Here is an 18,015-nt window from a genome sequence, read left to right on the forward strand (position 1 = left end):
TGGTCGCGCTCACGGTCGAGGTGTTCTCTCTTGAACCGTCCATCGGCACCCCCTGTGGGAGAATCTCTCTGTGTCGACGCCTCTGCTCGGCCTCCTACTCCCGGAGTTGGGGGTTAGCTTGCCTCTGCTGGCGCTTGGCTTGGGTTTGCCTCCTCGTGAAAGTCGAGTTTGGCTTGCCTGCACCGGCGCTTGGCTTGCGCTTCTCGTTCTCGAAGCTCGGGATTTGCGCGACGTCGGCGCTGCCGCCCTCGTGCGAGCTCCAGCTACCGCTTGCGCCGAGCGGAATTCATGGGGCGAGAGGGCACGCGCTGGCGAAACACCTGCTCCTATACCCTCTCCTCCCCCGGCGCGCGCTTTACCCCCTGCCCCCCTGCGTGACACCAGACAACGGACGGCGAAAGCTCGACTTAGAACAGGTCCGCTATTAAAACACTGAGGGCCATGCAGGGCACAAAGGCTCAAGCGCCATGAGGGAGGCGCTAGCGGTGGGCGACGTACGTGATGCCCAAAAGGCCGATCCACGTCGGCCACCTCTACGTTTGCACCGCCATCTCTCTGTCAGCGTTCCAAGCGCTTGCGTATCTTGTTTCCTTTCCGTCCACTCTCCCGTGGTGGCGGTGCCGTCAAATCGTCACGCGTGCCTAGTTTCTTCCGGCTCCTCCAGTCGGCGGTCTCGTCATCCACGCGAATGACAATAAATGTGCGTGCGCACCTTTCGTCACGATGACCTGCAATCAAGACAATTGAGTTCGTACTTTTTTTTCAAAATTGAATATCGCCTCTGTGTCGCCTCAGTGTCGTGTGCCAAAAAGCTTCGCTGGTCATCCACCTTCACAGAGTCGAATGGCTTATATTTTTATATTGTTAAGTCATATCTTGGTAATATTTCAGAGGTACATTAAGAATAATGAGAGAAGAACAAGACGTCTGTAAGACACCTTGTAGCGTAGCGTTGAAATTTTCTGGTGCACATGGCGGTAGCAGCGACTGAATTATTTAATCGTTATAAAATTCCGGAAGTAAGAATTATGTGGCTTTTAGCCAACCAGATGCCCTTCTCCCTTTCCTTGTTGTTCCTTCCCAAGCTGTTTACAAACATATCCTACCCACATACATATTATTCTAAATCAAACTTGAGGGGAAGATTCAGCTCGGGAGCTCCTGCATGGGAAATCGACAATCCTTTCTCCTGAGCAACCACTGCACCGAAATTGATGAGTTATGTTGAAGTTAAAGGAAACAGTTAAAATGCAGTGATTTCAGAAAGGAAATTTTTTATTTAGACTCGTACCTTTTTTACATAAATTCTTAAAAATTGCGAAACTTGAAGAAACAGGAGTTGAAGAATACAACTCTGTAGCTCAGCAACTAAAAACGATATCGCAATTCTGTAAGCTGCACCTAATATTTCATCTAAAAGGAACAAAAATTATATACGCCACCCTGAAATATACCACTAACTTCTGAATATGACATTTGCAACACTTTTTAAAGAATTGTAACAAATTCACATAAGTCGTAAATTATTAAATCAAATTTGTCAAATTTAGATGCTCCAACGGATGCAGTTTATAGAAATGCGATATTTGTTTTTGATGTTGAGTTACGGATTTGTAAACTTAGTACTTCTATTTTTTTTCTTCAGATTTACCGATTCCCGGCAAGTCTTGTGAAAAATGCAATGACCTAAATCAAAATAATGCTTGCTGCGATCACTGTGTTTTAACTTTCACTCTTAAATGAGACAATCGGTTGAGAGGTTTTCTCATAAAAGCATTCTTGCGTTTTACATGTAATTGAGCAGCCGGCATCGGAGATAGGCCCGAGTTAAAGCTTCCTCTTTATGCATAAAGCCTGTTCTATAGGAAACCCAAGAAACAAAAATAAAGAAAAGAGAGCAACCAAGAAAAGAAAAAAAAAAAAAATAACGGACGCGTCACGGGAGAAGTTGTCTCGGCCAGACAGCTCATCCGGAATGCCGACGAGCTGTCTGGTCAGGTGTCTAGCAGAATTGTCGATTCATAGCCAATCGAGCAAATAGCTGGTCGTCTTCTAGATAAGGATGATACATAAGCGCACTGGTTTTCAATTACCGAGGGGAAGCAACAATCTCGGGGTGCGCTTCTTTTTATTTTGTTTTCTTTAGTTGTGCGTAATGGAATACGTCATAGCGCGAATTAAGGTCGATACGCCACGTGGCGGCGAAAGGAAGGAAACTGAACAAAATATCGAGAATTACTGGGTATGCTAGGAGCACTAGTTCAACCAAATAGTAACGAGCGTTATCAAAGAACGTTATTAGTGGGCGATTAGTTTCCAAAACTAGCATTGCATTCGTAAACGACATGGAACGATGGATTAAATGACCTACGGCCTAATGAGTATGAAGTGTTAGAAAGCCGCAGTTTCACACAAAAGGCAGTAAAACATTCACTGATAGCTATATATTAAATAGACCAGTAACGCGTCTCATGTAGTTTGTGGGTAGTATAAATTGCATGGTGTCACGCGGTCAAAAAAAAGGGTGGAGGGGTCGAAAATGAAAGAGGGAAGTTTGGAATTATGATAGAAAAAGGGGAACAATTGGGGCACTCGTGTTGGGTCCTTTCAAAAAGTGAGGATAAAAACTAGAAACGAAAGAATTTACGCTCATGCCGTATAGACTCGTGTAAGGGCCGCACCCTCAATTTGCAGCCCAAAATTGGAAAAAAAAAATTCATCGGAGAAGCATATCAGAATAAATCAATGAGGACCAGTGGCTCTCCGCTGTCAAGAGCCCCGATGCCGGGGCGCAACTATGGGCTGTCCAGAGGGCCCACGATGCGGCGGTCGGCCATGGCCTGACTGTCCCAACGTGGGAGCGGCCCGCAGCGCGCTGAGTCGCGTACCTCAGGACCTTCATTAAAGTTTTGCATCCATCCATCCATCCATTCATCCATCGGAGAAGCAATCACGTTCTGCGTCCCGATGCCGCGCGCGTGCATCGGCGAATTCTCTCACCCTGCGTACTTCCGCGTGCTGCTACTAGATGGCGAGAGCTGCGTGTTGACCTTTGATGCAATAGTACATACATGCGGGGAACCGGGATGCGCACAAGTGAAGGCTGAGCCGGCACTATTTTGACCAAACGGTTCAGCCTGTAAAGGCCGCGCCTCGTCAACATTGTGGAAAAAAAGTGCGGCACTTACACGAGTCTGTACAATAAGTAGGCACTGCATTAGAATAAGTAGGTACGCGCGCATGGTTTGCCAAGGAAGAAGGTACTATTCATATAACATCTGGGCAATTTGAAAAAAAGAAGAGAAAAAAAAAGAGGAGGAGGGGATACCAAGTGAGCCAGGTTGGCCTTAAAGAGGTTCAGCGACAAACCGTAAGTGACCGAAATTGGTGCGAAAGTGGTCCATTGAAGAGCGGCACATACCCGGTGACCCTGGTTGTGGTGAAAGAGGTTAGGTAGAATCAAGCATACGTATCGCAAACTGGGTGACGTTCTGAAAGAATGCTAAATGCATTAAAACGAATATTTTGCGCGTCGACGATTCTCCTACCTTGGGGAAACGGGTCTCATAATTAGTTTTTAGTTTCTCTGCTAATGACGCATACGGGTCTGACGGATTGACCAAGAGTCTGATGCAGCTAGTTTTGACTAGAAGGCAAGAATAGATTTGGAGATGAATCAAGAAATGTGAAAATAACGCAATATACAAAAATTTAGCTAGAAAAGTGTCTGCAGAAGTATTTAAATGACCAGCGTCTCCATGACGATGTCCAATGACCCAACCCTTGCTCTTCAATTAATGACGCTTATCCACTACGGGGTTGGGGGGTGGGGCGATTGGCCGAGAAGAAGGTGATCTTAAGATGCTTACATAACAAAGACACTTTTTTTTACCTGTTGACAAAACATTTCATCCGCTTCATCGCCTGTTAACAACATATAAAAGGGGCGCCAAACTGCGCCAATAAATACTCTTGAATAACAACAATCAGAGTGGGTTGCGCCATTTCACTGAGAGTCAGAAACAACCATGGCTAGACGTCTACCCCAACACCCCACAAATACCCTCTTTTCCGTGCTCCCTGCAGACTGCACCTACACTTACCACACCGATTGCCGAGCGGCTGACTTGAGCAGCAACCTACGGCGACAAAGGTGCAGTCGGCCACAAATGTTTACGGGACACTGATTTCGGGGCAAATGCAAATTTCTGTTGTGTCAAGTCATGGCGCTTCTAATTTACCGTGTCGCTGTATAAGTCGCAAAGGCTGTTACGCATTGAAACTTTGAATTTTATGCTACCCTATTCGATAATCTTCGAAGCTCGATTCACACGCTTCGCGGGAATTCAGCTTTCTCGCAGATGCCCTGTTCTGTAAACTTTTGTAGCCGACTGTAAATGCTGCACTGAAGAACGCCGCCGTCGAGGGCCTGACCTGTGAGGGAGTCGCCGAGCGACCATGGTTCAAAATTATTCGATAAAGTACTTATCATCATCGTCAGCTAGGAAAGCGCGTGACCGACCAATTAGGACACGGCTGTGCCTTGAGACGACGAAGACGACAAGGTGCCGTTGGTCGCAAGCAAGAGCATGATTTTGCACTGGCCGCCGGACCTGAGTTGGTTGAGAGGATACCGAACCACGCCAGAGAAACTGGGAGCGGCAAGGCCAAGCCGACAGTCTTGACGCCACCATGTCGGTAGTCATCAGTGAGTATGCGAGATAACATTCGTTGGATCAAGGACAGTTGTGTTTGTCCTGCATAGCTCTCTAACCACGTGGAACGCATTACCGACACATTTGATACGTAACGTCGCTCGGCGTGAGTGCGTCCACTGTAGACTACAATAACCGCGCTGTAATCCTGGCCAGAATCTCTACCAAGAGTTCGCGGAATTGAGCAGGCTTGCAGATAAACGCACTGAATCCGGACGACTTCGCATCCGACATACGAGGGCTGTCCCAGAAATTCGTGCTTGATGTTAAAGAAATTCATTTCACAAACTTTCAGATATATCAAAGTACGCCCTACTGGACGCAATGCACTGGACCCCCCACCTCTGTGTGTGTTACTGTAAGCAGCCTCGGAAGTGCTTCTGTTAAGCGCTCCAGCAGCGATGTCGTTTTTTTCTTCTTTTTAATTGTCGTGACATCTCCGAAATGCCGCCCCTGGAGCTCATACAAAAACGTCACGGGGGGCTAAATCTGGAGAGTAGGGAAAGTGTTCCAGTACGGTGATGGAGTTGCGTGCCAAAACTCACGCACTATCAATGCAGCGTGCACAGGTATTATCGTTTTGACGAATCCAGCGCCGCTATTTCGACAAATGTGGTCCCACGCAGCACATACAATCTTTCAGACGCTTCAGCACCTCCATGTAGACAGCTGCACTGACAGTTTTGCCTTCAGCTCCGAATTCGTGGTACATAATTTCATGACAGTAAAAAAACACGATCGACATCACTGTTTCTTTTTTTGCTGTGTTCTTCTTCGCTTTCTTCGCCTTGACTTATTTTTCTTTTCCCACTCCTTGCTCTGCGACTTCAGATCGATGTAGTGTTCGTAAATTCAAGTTTGACGACCCTATGCGAGAATTCATCACTGTATTTGAAGTTTTACAATCAATGCAACATTCTTTTCGTCGCCACATTTGCTCGGGAGTCAGCAGTTTCGGCAGCATCTTGGCGCGAACCTCTTGCATTTCCAAGATTTTCCGTCGAAATCTGGGGAACGGAGACTTTCTCTAACCATGCGCTTCCCCTATCATTCTAAGAGTCATTCGACGATCACGGAGCACGATCAATGTTTTCATCATGTTGGAAGGGCGTTCCGACCTTGCATCCCTTTTGTGGTCTTCACGGCCTTCCCGAAAACGCTGGACCCACTTGAACGCTGTTCTTTTCTTTAGTAATTCTTCTGATACGTTATTTGCAATATTTGATTGATTTCTGCACCATTCTCGCTAATTTTCACAAGAAATATGATAGTCAACCGTTGTTCCGTCCCTGTTCGTCGATCTTCATTTCGACAAAGACTTAAAATGGGTTGCACGAAAAGTGCAGGCATAAATTTATGCCTTGTCATACAGCAGTCCGGTTCGTACTCGAGGTCAACCTCGAGTGAAGTGAGAGAGACAGTGGCGCCGCTTCACCTTCTCCCACTTTTTTTTTTTTGATGGCTCGCGGCTTGAACTTTTGGGACAGACCTCGTATACGACACGGCTCATTCATCGAGCAGACCTGTGGCACGGAGAGACTTCGAGCAATGCTGTAGCTCCAAAACTAAACCCACGTTCACATATGTTTTTCCAGCTGAACAACCCCTAACTCCCTCGGCTCCTTCAATATGTCCACCTGGTCTTGAATACTTAACAACCGTCGACCAGCTAGTAATTCAACAACAAAGCGACGTCTTCCAAAGTTAGTAAAATTTTTAACCTTCTATTCTGACTGTTTCGCTTCGTCGTACGGAAACACATAACCCCTTTATTCGCTGCGATGTCTCCTATTTATCTAGATTTCACCGGCTACGAGAAATGCAACAAGTACGTTGCTAAGAATGTGCTGGGACAATTCGTGTACCTGTTTACCGAAGGTGAGCAAAAAAACATCGCTGCATTCTTATATAAGGCAAAGTAATAATTTTTGCAGGAGTGGCATTATTATTATTGTTTATTTGTGTCAAATCAGCCTGAACCGAGCTTAAAAAGTGTTTGAAGGCAACGCCAGATCTAACTACAGATTTAAAAAAAAAAAACGTTTGCTTATATTCTGGCTGAAGGAAGATAGAGGTTTAAAATCCATGTGTTCGGCACCTTCACCTGCGGACAAAGACCGACCACACCTCGAAACCAAATTCGGTATATCGAGAAGTTTGATGTAGCGGAACCCAGTAAAAGTAAAGCAAAAAGAAAGTAAGCTCAGGAATGTAAAATAAATAAATAAATAAATAAATAAATAAATAAATAAATAAATAAATAAATAAATAAGTTAGATGAAATGCGTGGTTTTCCTCCGGCTCTGACATTTACCAATTCACGAAAAAGCATTGAAATAATACCAATACGGTTGAGAACATTTTAAAGGATAATATTTGAGGAATTATGTTCGTTTAGAAATAATGAAAAAAAGTATATATATAACATTCACGAAAGGTTTTCTTGATCCGCATCTTCACTATGGTGTTACAAAACGACGTGCATTTTATATATTTTGAAAAATGGGTTGTATCTCATAATAATGAACATAACAATCGTGATAATCATTATTTTATTTGAACTGCTTAGAAACGTTCAGTGCTTTGTTGGCGTTGGTGATTAAGATGGTTCGAAGGCGAGTGAAATGAAAATGTTATGAGAAAAGAAAGTTGAAAACTCTCATAGCATAATATTTAGCGCGCACAATTGACAAGGACACAGTGAAGGGGGACACACGAGCGCTCTGTTATGAAAATAGAAGCAGCGTCAAAGAAAAATACTGAGAGCTTCACGAATTATTGCACTGCTGGTCGTTTTTTTTTCTGCGAATGCCAGAATGAACCGGCGCACGTTGGTTTTCCTTGAGTTGATGAAGTCGACTTCAGCATTACGTCTTTCAACGCGAACAGTATAGAGTCGCCACAGAACCACCTGGTTCGCAAATAAATGCCGGCCCTTGGGTTCATTCAAAATCATGATCGTTTTCGAAAAGTACGAACCATTACAATGCAGTTGGACGATCAGGTTTGTTTCCTTTTGATTTAGCACAGATCAAACCAGCTATTCAACACTCCACGTAACGCTACGGGGACTATACCCTGTTACTTTATATTATATTGCTTCCGCAAAGCCTGAGCGTCACAAATCACGTCGCAACCTGGTTTTAACTTGTTTTAATTACAGACAGCGGTTGCTGCAAGCGATGGTTGTGTTGCACGCGGCGCTGCTTTGAGATGAGAGTGATGGACTACCGCAACGTTGAGGTCATGCGTTTCGTTCGACCGCTGAGGAGCGACTTCTGCTGCTGCTTCTGCTGCCTACAGGCGAGTAATCTGCGCAGAGTGATCTATACGCTGGGGACCAGGAGCGTCTGACGCCGATTCCCTCGTGTATTCTGTTAGAATAGGCCAACGAAACTCGGCCTATAGTTTAAGCAGAAGCTTAGAGACGCAATGACAGGCAATGAATGTGGCGGTAGACTGTTGTAATGCATACATGCTGCGTGCAGTGAACAAATTCAGTTAAGTTTATTCGAACGCTTTCAAGAAGCTCGTGCACAGTTCAGCATACCAACAGCACACGATGTCGCGCTGACCATGGTTACAAGGCTGTGTTCTTGGAAATACTGTGCAAAAATGATCGGATGCGGCAAATGAACCTCAGCTGTGTATAGAAAGTGGCTGCGTAGTAAACCTAAGCTTAAAGAGACAGAGAAGCTTATGACGTGCTGTAGACACCGTGAGGTGAACTGTAAGAAAGTTTTTGCTGGATAACAATAAAATTGAACAAATGTTCTTGGAATGGCTAGCGCACGAAAACATTGGACGAGTTATAAGGTTTTTAGGCCGTAACGTTTTACGGGAGGCTTCACTTAGAGTTGAGGCGCATAACCCGAGGAGATTGCGCGGATTTCATGCTTTCAAAAATCGCTTATGGCTAAGGTGCAACCTTGAAAAAAAATTAAATAAATAAATAAAAAAAAACTGCAGCAGATTTAGTGCACTTGTTGAAATCTACGCTCAGTGAAACTTTCTCAAAACGTTTTAATTGAATGGTCAGCAAAGGGACGCACGCGATGTGTGCAATTGTATTTTATTTCGACACCTTCAACACACGTTCAATTGCCCTCGTGGCATGCGACGTGGATGCAGCAATGACTTGGAGGCTAGTCCGACGTTTTGCGAGTGCTGTAGGGGAAGCATTGTGAGCAGAATTGTATGCACAAAAAAAAAAGTGGGACACAGCGATGCACGTTGGACGGTTCAATAACTCCGGCGAAAGCGTGATGAATCAATCAATTCCACCACACAGCCTATACAACACGCGTGAACGGGGAGACCTCACGTTGAATCTATCGGGCGAGATCGTCTTAGTCCTGTGCAAATGTCCTTTGCCATGTAAATTTTCTTCGTGTTCTCTATTCCCGGGCCCCAGCTGTGTGGGAGAGCCAGCCCCCCGCCTAAAATTTTTTTCCACTCGCCGCGCCTACTCGGTGAGACGTTGACGCAAAACCCGGAGGAGGAAACAAAGACACTATAGGCTCTCAATCTATATTTGAGGGTCTGTAATGCGGTAGCATTACCACAATGATCAGGGATACACTACCTGAAGGATCGGCCCGGCTTTTGATCAAGCCACATTAAAACCCTTGTGAGAGCGTATATCATGTAAGGGGGTCAGTTTTGACTACGCTATCTCCGGAATGAGCCTAATTACTAATTCATTGTCGCTGGAATTTCCCAATTTACTCCGCAAAAGAATGACTGCATTTGAACCTGGGAAACTGGGAAGAATAGTTGAAGAAAGAAAGCTTCTATCAAAACAACAACAACAACAAACAAACTATAACAACAAAAATGCTGAAAAGCACATTCCAGTAACTCCTTGATTCCCTTAACCCAGTTACAGGGAGCAATACGTGTGAGCCTCTGATTCGGCTTATTTACTAGCTGCCCCGCCATCTTATGACTTGTGTTTTCTCGCAGCTATCTTTCTCATCCGATCCTCTTCCTTTCGAGCTGCTGCAGAATCTCAAATTCTTTTATGAAGTTACAAATTCAGCTTTTCAGCTTGGTATGTCATAGTTTGCAATATCATTGTTGCTGCTTAAGCTGAAAAACGACAGACGCATTAGAAGACGCCAGGAAACGCCGCCCTTAAGGCATCTCTGCGCCTCTGGCGTCGTCTCCTGACGCCTGGCGTGCTCATAAGGGAATCGTGGTTCTAGTTTTGCTGGGCCCTCTGTAACATTGTAGATTGCTCCGTACACACTCAAATGCATTCTCGTTTAGTGCGAGAAGTGCTATACGTGGCACGTGAGCGAAACAATCCGGGAGAAATACTGAACTGAAACAAGTTAGACACGTTTGTCGTCAAAAAGGAAACGCACATTGATGACGCCACAGACAGCCAGCATGTGCTTCCTTTGTGTTGTCAGTGTCTCTTCCGTCTTGTGTGTGTCGTTTAAGTGGCAAATATGTCTTTCAGCAAATGCCAACAAGGCCGAGAAGCAGTTCTTTTAATGTGACTCAGCAAGTGTGTCGTGGACGTACTTGTATATAAAATGCCGTGCAATAAAAATGAATTGCAAAAAGAAAGTGACTCGCTGTTCTCGTGGTGCTTCGCAGTACATCGAGGTGCAGGCACCGCCCACGGTCACCATAGCGTACCTCTACCAGGACTGGTCGCCCTTTTTCCCCTCGTACACGGTCTACGATCGCCAGTGCAATCCCATGATCTCCGTCTCAGGCCCGTTCTGCACACAGACGTTCTTCTACTGCTTGGATGCCAAGTTCGAGGCAAGCACTCTGCTTGTGGCAAGCGTAGTGCATGGCGCAATCAACAGCGGGGTCGTTTTATCAGCTGTAAGGCGTTAATGTGGCTACGAAACTTTGCGAAAACATCAGAGGAGAGAAAACGCTATTTGGATGCAGGGTTACTTCCTTATGGGGTCGTCTTGGCGCGCCTTGGCCTCTAAGGCTTCCTTTGTGGCTCCTCACTCGTACTCGAGATCTTTTTTTTTTTTTCAGGCAGACTACAGCCGCTAATGTCGCCCCGAAAATTCTTGACAGTTATTGCGCATGCGTGTCCATACGACACCCTACATTGTTCGCGCTTATCTAGCATGACATACTGCTAACCGTTAGTCACATGTGATAAACACTGCGCGAAGCCCACAACCTTTTCGCAGCGAAGTGCTGGCTCCGAATGGCGGACGAAATGTCTTCGAGTTCGTGCGAGTACCCGGAAAGAAACAGGCTGCGCCGCAGCATTCTTTAGAAGGCGCACGCGTGCAGAAGTATTGCACACCGCTCGGCATGATATGGGCAGTATTTCTACTGAGGATAGTGTAGCATTGTTTAAGATGCAAACGCGATTTGTCTTTCTCTAACCAGGTGCGGACGCTAGGTGGCATCCTGATCGGCATGATCACGAGAGAGACGGGATTATCGAGAAATTTCTACTTAGATGCGGACCGCTTCAACCTCACCTTTCCTCTCGACTTGGACGTGCACGTGAAGGCAGCGCTACTGGCATGCACCATGCTCATAGTATGTATAAACGTGATAAGAATAAGTGAGGTGGACGGTAGGGTGGGATGCGATTCGGAGATGGGTGGTGAATGAGAGGATTTTTGTGTTTCCGGGTTGGATCTCGTAATAAAAAGTTCGCTTCATTTCATGTTTTCTGTTCCTTATATTTTATTATTATTATCATTATTTTTTGCACCACCAATGTTCCGGTCATCTCTTACAATTCTGCATCGCCCAGACCTGAGCTAAAGAGTAAGAGCCCTGTGTCGTGCATTAATAGTGATTTGCATTGGACTTGGCATGCTTTCAGCGAAATATAATTTCGAATTTCCAATCTTGATTTTCTCGTATAATGTCCATTATACGCCTTTTTGTTGCTTGACGTTTCGTTCACTCGTAGAATACAAATATTACAACTTATGATGTATAATTTGTTTCAGGACTTCATGTTCTTCGAGACGACATGTTAGCGGGGAAAGGAAGGTTCTCGAGTTGGAGCATTCGCCCTTCGTGTCGGACGCCGAATTCACGACTCAGCACGTTATTTTATTGATTTCCGACTTAGGCCGAGAGAAATGAATAGACTTTTCGACATCTGTGTGATTTGTCTTTTCAAAAACTTCGCCTCCGCTCATTTATCGTAATATCCTGCTTAGTCCCCTGAGACAGTAAATGTTTCCAGTAGGTGGCGTCATTAAAGCACTGCGAATTACACGCACAAATATCATCGTTACTCTCTGCAAAGGATACTTGGCGCGCTGCGATGTCTGTCTTACATTTCTGTTTGTGCTCACAGCGAACATTCTACGCCAACCTTGGCATTGCTAACATTACGTTTTGTGTATTTATTACCGTCAGCAAGATATTCAAGAATGCCACAATCAGTTTGGGCGGAGTGTCCCAGACAGGGCAAATAAGCGAGTATGATCATTTCCGCTCTGTGCGAGCGTTCAGGCTGCTGAAAGCATTACCACGACATTCGTAATAAAAATATGTAGTATTTCAGAAGACGCGTATGCGAGCTCAGCGAGCCTCACCCATTCTTTAGAGTTAAAATTCGTTATCGTTAAAATTTCTTGTACTCGAAACACCATGCAAAAACTGCGATAACTGCGACGGCACGTAATGAGAATAAAGCAAATGAATATGCGCGTGTGTGTGCGTAGCTATCTATTCGCGACTCCAACTAAATGTTCGCCCCCTAGCGGCCGCGCCGACAACCAGCCGATCTAGGTTCAGCCTCGGGTTCTCACATTACAGCGTGCACTGCAACGTTGCCTCGTAGTTATTTAATCGTCGTGATGCCGCCGCGCACAAGACCAAAAAATAAAACAAAGTATGCCGAAATAATTTTGCTGTGTACCACTACGGCGTGTCATCGCGGTGGAAAGACAAATTCATCATTTCATCGTTCCCCGAAAGTAGTAGACGACGCGCAACGGACAGCGACGGGGATAAGAAACTTGCGCATTGGGAAAAAGGTGACTGACGGTATGGTGGTTTGTTCGAAACACTTTGCTCTTTATTCTCAGCAAGTAGAACCTTACTATCATTTTATTTTATGTGATACGAGTCACACTGCGGAGTTGCCTATGAAGGTCGCAAACAGTCAAGTACCGTACGTGTAGCAGTGAAGCAACGCTGTGAACGAGTGCTTGCACCTTCCAGATGCCCGCTACGCACAAACACTTCCCTTTTTAACCTCTGGCTTGCTTGAAAGGCTCTTTTTCTTCAGAAAAGGCTGATGCGGCTCGCTAGGCGTGCCACACGTTCGCACGCGCAGCGCAATGATTTCCGTGGTTTCGTCGCTGAAATCCTTGAGACCGCTCAAAATAAGGCAATGGGCAGCAAGGACCACGTCGGCTTCGACGAAACACCTCGATTCCACGCCACAAACGAGAAATTTGACCACAGCGCCAAGCAAAAGAACCGCCGCGAACCTAGAGGATGTAACCACCTTTGATTATTTGGAGTGTTCCCAGCACAAGTAATTGATTCTGGACTTGCCGACAGAGGATTGCTGGACAACGGCAGTTAAAATGTCTAGCCGATTGTGCGAGTTGGCGAACGCTTTATCCTACAGTCTCAAGCACGAGTCCAACGTCATCTTTGCAACCATTGATGAGTTGCTCTCCCGTGACCATGCACTATTGACGTGATGCGTTTTCGCAGAAACAAGAATTTTTTCCGTGAAAAGCAAAATGCTGCAGTACTCAATGTGCCACCCATCAGTTAGGCGGTACTGTTAAAGTTAGCCTCACGCAAGGCTGTCTAGCCGTTTATGAGCACACCATTAGAAGCTTTAGGTTTGTCTTGCAGCCGTTCCACGCGACATCAGGGCTTTAAATGCGATGACGTTTCTCGCGGTCATTGCATTAGTCTTCAGGCTGTAAGGTTTCGGTGATATTATGCAAGATATCTACTATATGTTTGTAAAATATCTGCGATATCACTGCGAAAGAGCCACGAGAACTCTCAAGAAGGGATGGGACCCTATATTTCGCTTAACACTTAGCGATATGTTAGTATGTTAGCGAGACTTTTTGCAGTATAGCTGCGTTTGCAACAAAAGATAGCTTGGAGTTTTTAATGCTGTTGGGATTCTATGAGAATTTCACCCACTTTACGGTATGTATATATATATGTATCTATGTCCGCGCCTAACCTCTTTCCCGCCAACTTGAGTGACTAGGTAGTCCATCTTTAATTGAGTAGAACACAGGGCTGCAGTGCTGAGGAAACCGGGTTCAAAACCAGCCGTTGGACCAACTTGGGCCACTGGGTATGTAACACTAGGCATGTGATCATCAGTGAAGCTCCTTGATGCCAGCTTAGATCACTAGGTATTTGTCGTCTTTCATAATGAGCATTCTAAAAACATTAACACTTATCTACGAACTAATATAGATTGTAAATTACATTAATGTCTCCATCTCTAAAGGATGGATGCACCGCTATTCACCCTCTCCCCTCCCAGTAATTATGTGAGACTGCTCTTTATTTAGTCCCAGTAATATATGAAAAACAAAAGTTTCAATCCTTAAAAACGAGCAAACTGTGTTATACGGCTGTTAATACGTTGTTTTAGATCATTTTGCATTTCGTTGTTTTTGTGTTCAGGTTTCTCATTAGCAGCCAGGTCGCGGCAGGTTCACGCGCAAGCTCGCGCGTGAGCCTGCGCGGCTCGGGTGCGCAGGTGTGACCACGAGACTTGACCACGAAAGGTGCAAAGTGATACATTTTGATCACCAAACTTCTTGCGTAGCTTCCACAGTGCTGCACGCTATGTATGAAACGGAAAGTGCTTGTGTAGCCCATTGTACTTCTTTGCTCTTGCTGTTACGCGCTACGCCTCACTTTATCACGGAACCGTACCAACTTGCCTATATCTCGACCTTACTATAGAACGCAGTATGGTCGTTCTCACTGCACCAGTGCAGCCTGATATTTACAGCTATTGCAATGAAGAACCGTGAGCCAGACAGCCTTCTAACTTTACCGGAACGAGCTGTGAATAATAAAGAGATGTCCATGTACCTTCGGTGTGCATGTTGGTGCACAGCGTAAGCGAATGGAGTGAATGATGAAGGTAAGTGAAGATATGAAATGAAGGGCAACGTGACAGTTAAGCAGGCGTTTTTGCAGGTGGTCTAGTGAACTGATCCCGTGCTCTCGGCGTTGGCGTACGTTAATGAGATGGGTGTAAAATAGGAGGGCGAGTGAAAGGAGGAAGGCGTATGGGGGCTCTTGTTATGGTGTTCTCGAGTGCTGCGATCCGCCATGAGTGGTTTCGCGTTGCAATTTTTTATTGTGAGTGGATACTCCTCTAGCGACACAGACACAGTGCCGGTGTACCACGGTGACTGCAAATATGACACGACGTGGTATCGTGTATAAGTTGCACTAAGAATGGTTATGGGCGAAGTAGTTTTAAAGATGCAAGTGGTACTGCAGGACAACTGTTGAATGAAGGATGAGAAATATTAATATGACATTAAAAAGAAGCCAAGTCGCGATATTTTCCTGTAAAGCGTGCTCTGTCCTCAATATTAGCCTGCTATAGGAGAAGCTACCCCTTCGAAGCGCTGGCAGTGGTGTTTGTAATCTTGCGACGGGTACAAAACGCCGGAAAATGGGCACGACTGCCCTCATTAATAGCAGTTATGAAATACATATGATAATGCAGTAGGCTCTCGATAAACGGAAATCGATTGAACGGAAGTGCTGATTTAACGGACCAGCAGGCTCTCAGTTGGTTGGTTTTGAATTTGAACAAGATAAAAACCTTTCGTTTGTAGGAATCTAAATCTTCGCATCTCCATATACACGGAACTACAGATTCAACCTATAAATCACTTTTTTTTTCGAAGAAAAGCAGAATCTGATTTTTTTTGCAACGCATACTTGTGAAGAAAGTAAAGCTTGCTGAACATGTGCCGAGCGTCCATCTTATTCCTTTACGTGTTCAATAGTGAAGCAGTCGTGGACGACTTCTTTTGCGGCTGTTACGAATTTTGTCGCTCAGAATCAAGCAGCTTCAAACAGCGCCAATTCTACCCTCGATGTTTGCGCCAACACTGGCTGCAGTGAAGCGAGGGAAGTGCAGTAATATGACTGTTGCGAAGAAACCCGCTATTATATGGCTGGTGGTGGGTGGCTTCTGTTCAAGTTGACAGAGGATGGAAATTTGCTGCATGAATTAACCGTACGTTCACCTATCTGTAGTTGCAGTACGACGGTGGTCGAAGTATAAACTGATCAGGTCCCATGCAAGAATATGTGCGTGTAGCAACTCGTTTGCAACCTTCTTTTCTTTTTCTTTTTTCATTGTCCTTATTGTCACTTGAAGAATAATTGGGTCACTTAATTTATGACAAATCCATTATCATGGATTTCCGTTTATTTTGACTTTTAGGTGACACCTGCCGAGCCTGAATTTTCGATCGGCGACTGTAATGCTTCCGGAATAGAGTTTTATGCGCTAAGCAGCTTGTCTATTTCTGCTCTTCTTTTTTAACTAGCAGCCGCATTCACTTCCTAATACTCAACATTTCTGACAACAGTATTAGGAGGACGTATGACATATAGCTCTGCAACCCTGCAGATCTTTCTAGCTGAACGAATATTCTTTGGTCCCTTATTGCTTCTCTTATCGCGATCCTTCTGTAATTGGAATATTTGCAACCAGTACAAACAAAATTTTTTAGCCTTTCTTTTACTTCGTCCTCTTGGAGCATTCTTCCACTTCGAAGCATCTGTGAAAAACCATAGGCTTCAATTTTGTAAAATGAATATGTCTAGTCTATCTGTCCTAATTATAATGTACTGATTCTCACATTACTGATGCGAAAGCGTCAAATGATCCGCTAAGCGAAAAAGGCTGGCGTCTGTAGTCCGTAGCAGTGAAACGACACCTAAAGTTACATTAGCTGCGACGCCACGTCACGAGCACGCCTTGACGGACCAGATCGGGCGAGAAGGAACAGCTGCTGCGACGTTAGCGCGCCAGATGTTGCGCGAGTGGAGAGGGCATCGCCGCGACTCCACGTCATCCTCGCTCTCGGAAGACTGTGCTATCCGCGTGTTGCTTGTCCGCACAAGCTCACGCCTGCGTTATAACTGCGCCTCGTCAAGACCAAATCGAAACGCGCCAAGCGTCTCAACGCATTCGCTATTCTGCGAGCGGCGTTCAATTGGACATTAATGCTTAGATTGACATTAATGCTTAATTGGACAGAAGTGCTTCGGTGACATATGTGCCACTAACTGCAAGGCTCCACAGTTGCATCATCGAGCTACCTATATATGCGCGCTAGTTGCCGACAGAGTCTGTTGTGATCGTTTCTTTGAGCTTGCTATCGAAAAAGCTTTCAGAGGTTCAAACTAAATAAAGGATACGATGGACAGTTGGTTAAAGCGTGACGCACAGTCGAAGTTATATGACATGGCCATGTGACAGCTACATACAGCGTAGCAGTAATAGCGCTAACGATATGTTTGAACTAGGTCCGACCCGACAATGATTCATGGGAAAGGCTGTTCAAAAGCCTTACGTCCCATACGTGAACGTTGCACTAGCTCACAATTCCTACGGCAGAAATCGCCTCATAAATTCCTTGAGTCGACGTTACACTACTCACGTGGTAAATGACGCAGCACTCAGGGAAGTCGCCTATTTTCCTCTCGAACAAAGGAAAGTAAATCGCTTTCGAGATGTTAACATACCTTTATTTCTTACCTTGCTTTCGCGTTTTTTACGAGGTCGAATCTCACAAGACAAGCAGCAGCAGCAGTAGTGATAGGTACAGTACAACAACTAGTCTTGCGCTTCGACTTGAAAAAGGGTAACGAAATTAGTTCTCTGGAAATCGGAAAGCTAAACGCAGGGCCACGAAAGAAAAATTTATATCCAATCCACCTTATAATAACGTATTTCACTGCAGAAGAGACCCACTGAGCATCAAAGAACGCATTTGTGCTTGAATGGTTTTGTTCATGAACAGCACAAAAGAAGTGCGAGCATTTAAGATGTGTGATGAAATAGCGCTTTAAATGTGGCGCATTTTGTGCTCCATTTTTGTAATTATCGTTCCTTCCAGCCGTGTTCTCCGCGACATATTCGTACTGTTTCCATTTCGCACTTTATGGACAACGCATATCTGTATGCAAGTCTAGACTGCGCTACCATTGTTTCTAATTCCTCTACCACAACCTTTCTAAATCAAGTGCACTGCTTTTTGTGTAGCGAATTGACCATGATGGCAAATTAATTGCAGTATATATTGCT

The 18,015-nt window shown here is 45.1% G+C and overlaps 1 protein-coding gene across 1 annotated transcript; it reads left to right on the forward strand.

Annotated features, from left to right (window-relative positions):
- Nucleotides 1-4,524: 4,524 nt before the first annotated feature.
- LOC126542389 (phospholipid scramblase 1-like) lies at nt 4,525-11,826 on the forward strand. Its single transcript, XM_050189441.2, has 7 exons — nt 4,525-4,708; nt 6,311-6,418; nt 6,516-6,593; nt 7,879-8,018; nt 10,323-10,493; nt 11,091-11,246; nt 11,669-11,826. Exons 1-7 carry the CDS (start codon nt 4,693-4,695, stop codon nt 11,696-11,698), a joined length of 699 nt encoding a protein of 232 aa, XP_050045398.2. The 5' UTR covers nt 4,525-4,692; the 3' UTR covers nt 11,699-11,826.
- The last annotated feature ends 6,189 nt before the right edge of the window (nt 11,827-18,015 follow it).

Source organism: Dermacentor andersoni, chromosome 2, assembly GCF_023375885.2.
Source record: "Dermacentor andersoni chromosome 2, qqDerAnde1_hic_scaffold, whole genome shotgun sequence".
Taxonomy (NCBI): Eukaryota; Metazoa; Arthropoda; class Arachnida; order Ixodida; family Ixodidae; genus Dermacentor; species Dermacentor andersoni.